Genomic DNA, 6,000 nt, shown 5'->3' with positions numbered 1-6,000 from the left:
GAGGTTACATTCAAAACCTTCTGGTCATTGTTTGCTAACTGCTGGGATGCTCTTAATCAGGGAAGAAATCAAATTTTCTGCTCGGGTTTTGGAAAAGCTCCTAAAATGTCTTTAAGTTGATTTAGGAGAAAATGCTTAACACAAGAAGAATTATTACTGCCCTGGAATAAATTCATTAGAACTGACATATGTTGTAACCACAGACCAAGAGTACTATATTTGGGGGACACATTATATCCCAAAGACAAGTGAAGTTTCTGAATGCTATCATTATCAGATGATAAAAGCTGTTCAACAAGGACCACAGCCTCAATGTTCTGGTTAACAATTTATCTTAGAATGTTCTTGGTGTTTGGTATAACCTCTCTAACAGGACCTAGTTTTCTCAAAAGAAATTTTCTTCAAGAGGTTTTACGTGATGACTCAAAATTTCTAAGGTAAAAGACCTCCCATCACTTCAGCAGACATTTTCCCTTCCCACAATCCTGACGTGAGCTAAGTGAAGGGAGTCCCTGAAATGATGAGGCAATTTAGTTCTGCTAAGTCGCTTCAGTCGTGTCCAGCTCTGTGCGACCCCATAGACGGCAGCCTACCAGGCTCCCCCGTCCCTGGGATTCTCCAGGCAAGAACACTGGAGTGGGTTGCCATTTCCTTCTCCAATGCAGAAAAGTGAAAGTGAAGTCGCTCAGTCATGTCCGACTCTATCGACCCCACTGACTGCAGCCTACGAGGCTCCTCCATCCATGGGATTTTCCAGGCAAGAGTACTGGAGTGGGGTGCCATTGCCTTCCCGAATTTAGTTCTAGGTTCCAGAAAAGTCCAAGTTTCCCAGTAGCTCAGATCAAACCAGACCACCCCCCGGCCCTTAGATTTAGGCAGAACTAATACAAATGCCTGAATCAGTTCCAGAAGCATCTCATGTCTTACTAAGGTCAGTAAACCTCTTCTAGGGAAGGCAGGCTCCTCAGGCCTCAGTTCAGGCCACATTTGGTCAGCCTGTATTTGCATGAGTAAAATGTTTTCTCCCTTTTAAAAATTCTTACATGATTGATCATGTATAAATTCCTATAATCCTACCCAGAAATAACCCACCATAACAAAGGTTTCTAAAGTTGATCCCACCCTAGTCTGAGGAGGGATTCAAGTCTCTGAGGATAGGGTCCTTAAGTCCTTTTTAAAAAATGCTCTTATGAGTGCCTCTGTGTGCTGAAGGATAAGGACTTCTGCAGGAGATCAACTGTAAGAGTAAATGAAAGGGAGACAGAGAAATCGCAGCAAGCAGAGGCAGGCAAGATTTGAACTTGAGGATTTAATACTATTGGGGGAATACGATTTTTCTTTTTTAAAAAAAGCAAGCCTTTGGGGAGGGATCATGAACACCTCTGCTTCAACACCTCCATCTTCAGCTAGGCTGGTTGCATCAGTGTGCTGATACTTTCTTCTACCTCTGAGAGCTTCTTCAGGACTTGATTGACCTTGACCTCATCAAATTCCAAACACAGAAATTCAGATTCCTGGAAAACATAAAAGGATATTTTAGACAAGATCCCCAAAACTATCCAAAGCTCTGCATCTGGTATGATCTAGCTCCAAAGGCCAGGGTCTATACCCAGCAAGCCTGACTTAGGTCTCAAAACCTAAATGATATTTTACCCACACAATCCCCTAAATGAAACTACCTCTATGAGATATTTCATAAACGCTAAAGAGAGATACAAAATAATTTTTAAAGTAAGTACTTAAGTATTGGGTTTCCCTGGTGGCTCAGTGGTAAAGAACCTGCCTGTCAATGCAGGATATGTGGGTTCGATCCCTGGGTCAGGAAGATCCCTGGCAACCCACTCCATTTTTGCCTGGGAAATTCCATGGACAGAGGAGCCTGGTGGGCTATAGTCCATGGGGTTGCAGAGTTGGACATGACTGAGCAACCAAACAACTTAAGTATTGCTGTTTTATAGATGAAGACTCTGGGACACAGGAAGGTTAACATGTACCACAAAATCAGAAAAAGGCAGAGTCAGATTGTGAACTCCCTGCTCTGGCTGACTCCAAAGTCCATGCGGTCTCCATAGCACCCTGTAATAAAAACAATGGAAAGAGGATTTGGCTTGACTCTCTGTTTGCCTGGGAATTGCCCTCTTCGATTTAGCAGTTATATTAGAAATTATGACAAGCTTGGAAGAAGTTGCTTGGGAAACATCAACCAGATAACTGAAAGATAACCAGATCTTGAAAACAGCCTTAAACATTTCTGAGGCCTTTCCACTTGCTGCAAGCCAAGTCTCCTAAGATTTCCTCAAACACATACCTTTTAATCACTGTTAGGATCAATCTACCCTGAATTAGGTAGAGACTAAAGAAAAGTGTGGTGACACTTTGAAGTGTGTGACAGAAGTTTCATGTACACTGGACAAATTCTAGGTCCACTTTGATTTCAGAGACAAGGGAAAAGTATGATTCTGAGTGAATCTGAGGACTATGTTCAAAGTCCTCAAGATCAATAACCATGTAATTTTATGGCAGTATGAATTTTTAGAGACCAGCTACCTTGTTTTTTAGGTAAACAATTGAGGCCTCAGGCACGTTAAATGACATGTCTATTCTTCTGTTTGTTGATGGCATAGCCACCGGGTCAATGCTCTTTATATTTCCTTTCTCAATAAATGGCATTTCCCAATCCTGTCCAAAGTGGCAGGGATCCCTCCCTTCAAAGACAGGGATTCACTCTGTCATCAGCTAGAAGAACCCTCAGGATTTTATTTTGTAAAAGTGCCTTTGCTGTTGGTGAGCAGCTGTGCTGTGTCCATATTGATGGCACTGAACATCCCCTAGGAGAAGCAAGTACAGAGGGAAGGAAGGATGAGAGTTTTTCAAAGGAAGGAAAGGCAGCTTTCCTTACAAGGAACTTTTCCTCAAATATGTATTTAAATAGGAAAGGGGGATAGTCTCACATGTGAGCTTAGAAACTGCCAGGTTTTCATTTAGTTGAATTTAAAGAACAAGAAACATGTTCCCTGTGTTTGAGCTACAGGCAGGGTTATCTCCTTTTGGAAATAAATGCAGATGTATGGCAAATTAGGTACTTCACGTGGTTAAATTAAGGACAGGTCTCAGATTTGAAAGCCTCTTATTCTTCATTCAGTTTTATGAGAACTTTATTGTTTTTGTTCAGTCGCTAAGTCATGTCTTACTTTTTGTAACCCCACGGATTGCAGCACGCCAGGCTCCTCTGTCCTCCACTGTCTCCTGGAGTTTGCTCAAACTCACATCCATTGAGTCAGTGATGCTATCTAATCTAACCATTTCATCCTTTGCCGCTCCCTTCTCTTCCTGCCTTCAATTTTTCCCAGCATCAGGGTCTTTTCCAATGAGTTGCTCTACGCATCAGGTGGCCAAAGTATCGGAGCTTCAGCTACACAATCAGTCCTTCCAATGGATGTTCAAGGTTGATTTCCTTTAGGATTGACTGGTTTGATCTTGTTACTGTCCAAAGGACTCTCAAGAGTCTTCTCCAAAACCACAATTCTAAAGCATCAATTTTTGGGTGCTCAGTTTTCTTTATGGTTCAACTCTCACATCTGAACATGACTAATGGTTATAGCTTTGACTATACAGACTTTTGTCAGCAAAGTGATATCTCTGCTTTTTAATAGGCTGTCTAGGTTTTGCCATATCTTTCCTTCCAACGAGCAAGTGTCTTTTAATTTCATGGCCATAGTCACCATCTACAGTGATTTTAGAGCCCAAGCAAAGAAAACTTGTTACTGTTTTCACTTTTTCCCCTTCTACTTTCCATGAAGTGATGGGACCAGATGCCATGATCTTAGTTTTTTTGAATGTTGAGTTTCAAGCCAGCCTTTTCACTTTCCTCTTTCACTCTCATCAAGAGGCTCTTTAGTTCCTCTTCACTTTCTGCCATTAGAGGGGTATCATCTGCATATCTGAGGTTGTTGATATTTTTCCTGGCAATCTTGATTTCAGCTTGTCATTCATCCAGCCCAGCATTTCCCATTATGTATTCTGCATAGAAGTTAAATAAGCAGGGTGATAATACACAGCCTTGACAGGCTGCTGCTGCTGCTGCTAAGTCGCTTCAGTTGTGTCCGACTCTGTGTGACCCCATAGACGGCAGCCCACCAGGCTTCCCCCGTCCCTGGGATTCTCCAGGCAAGAACACTGGAGTGGGTTGCCATTTCCTCCAATGCATGAAAGTGAAAAAATAAAGTGAAGTTGCTCAGAGCCTTGACATATTCCTTTCCCAATTTTGAACCAGTCCATTGTCCATGTCAGATCTTCAGCCTGATTTTAAAACATTTAAAAATATTTGGTCTTTGAAACAATTGTCTAGGAACTAATAATTACCAGAGTCCAACATATATATTGGAGAAGGCAATGACACCCCACTCCAGTACTCTTGCCTGGAAAATCCCATGGGTGGAGGAGCCTGGTAGGCTGCAGTCCATGGGGTGGCTAAGAGTCAAACACGACTGAGCGACTTCACTTTCACGCACTGGAGAGGGAAATGGCAACCCACTCCAGTGTTCTTGCCTGGAGAATCCCAGGGATGGTGGAGCCTGGTGGGCTGCTGTCTATGGGGTTGCAGAGTCGGACATGACTGAAGCGACTTAGCAGCAGCAGCAGCAACATATATATTTAGGAACTGGCAGAAGAGATGATGTAACCCATGTTTCACCTCAGTGAGATAAAGCCTGCTACAATAATAAATCACCTGTGTTTCCATTTATATGGGAGGAGCTTATCAAGGACAATGTTCCTAGAGATAGAAAAACCTGAACAAAGTTTAATAAATAGCCAGGATGTTTTCTGACTAAAGATTATTTGTTGTAATTTTCAGTATTCAAATGATCTTTGATTGGACCTCTAAGTATTCATGAAGCTCAGTTCACTTCTAAGGGAAATCAAATACCAGAGAGAAGAAGCAGGCTAAACAGAGTCCAAAGTTAAACAAATATTTTCCATGCACTCTCAAACTTCACCTTTCTCCCCTGGAAACAACACAGACTAACAGTCGTAGAAAGACACCTATAACCATACATGACTCTTCAAGAAACAGTTTACTTGAAACTGCATTATCAAGGCCTGGCTTCATCTAGTTATGCTACCAAAATATTTTATCAGGAAATCAGGAGCCTTTAAACTGGGGCTTATCAAATGGAGCTTTGTCCAAATTTTGCATTTGGCTGGGGTGCCTTGCAGAAAATACATCTAAAGCACTTGAAAAATATCTTTAGAAATGCAAATGATGCTTTTCACCAGATGCAAGAAGTAAAAGAGCAATTGGAAACACTTGATTTTTTCCTCAAAGTCATCCATCTTGATCTGGGCCTAACTTAGTCATAATAATGAAAGATGATAAGACTAAATTCCTGTATTTAAGTATCTGAATCAAAGGTAGAACCTGCTTCTTAGTAGAGTGTAGATACATCATCAGATAGAGTCAGAAAATGGTTCAGTTCAGTTACTAAGTCGTGTCCAAGTCTTTGAGACCCCATGGACTGCAGAACCCCAGGCTTCCCTGTCCATCACCAACTCCCAGAGTTTACTCAAACTCATGTCCATCGAGTCAATGATGCCATCCAACCATCTCATTCTCTGTCGTCCCCTTCTCCTCCTGCCTTCCATCTTTCCCATCATCATCAGGGTCTTTTCCAATGAGTCAGTTCTTTGCAACAGGTGGCCAAAGTATTGAGTTTCAGCTTCAGCATCAGTCCTTCCAATGAATATTCAGGACTGATTTCTAGGATTGACTGGTTTGATCTCCTTGCAGTCCAAGGGTTAATGGTTAGCAGGTGAATAAGCAGATGCATCATTAAGAATTTGTACTCTGATCACGAGTACAGCAATGTATTAAACACAAGGATTCTATTCTAAATTAGAAAAGAAAGCAAAGGTAACCTATTCAAATATTCTTTCCAAGTACAAAAGCTAAAAAGTCATAAAATCCTAACAAGAGATCCTTGAGGGGCTACTCTCTCCAAA

The 6,000-nt window shown here is 41.6% G+C and overlaps 1 protein-coding gene across 1 annotated transcript in view; it reads right to left on the bottom strand.

Annotated features, from left to right (window-relative positions):
* Positions 1-1,290: 1,290 nt before the first annotated feature.
* The window catches only part of COMMD1 (copper metabolism (Murr1) domain containing 1), a 175,727-nt gene continuing 171,017 nt past the window's right edge, over positions 1,291-6,000 (bottom strand). Inside the window, exon 4 of the mRNA XM_010863281.1 lies at positions 1,291-1,514. Coding sequence (XP_010861583.1) covers positions 1,407-1,514 — 108 coding nt within the window. The 3' untranslated portion in view covers positions 1,291-1,406. The remainder of the gene's footprint in view (positions 1,515-6,000) is intronic.

The sequence above is a fragment of the Bison bison genome, unplaced genomic scaffold (assembly GCF_000754665.1).
Source record: "Bison bison bison isolate TAMUID 2011002044 unplaced genomic scaffold, Bison_UMD1.0 scf7180017864489, whole genome shotgun sequence".
Classification (NCBI taxonomy): Eukaryota; Metazoa; Chordata; class Mammalia; order Artiodactyla; family Bovidae; genus Bison; species Bison bison.
This window is presented reverse-complemented; position numbering and strand designations above follow the sequence as displayed.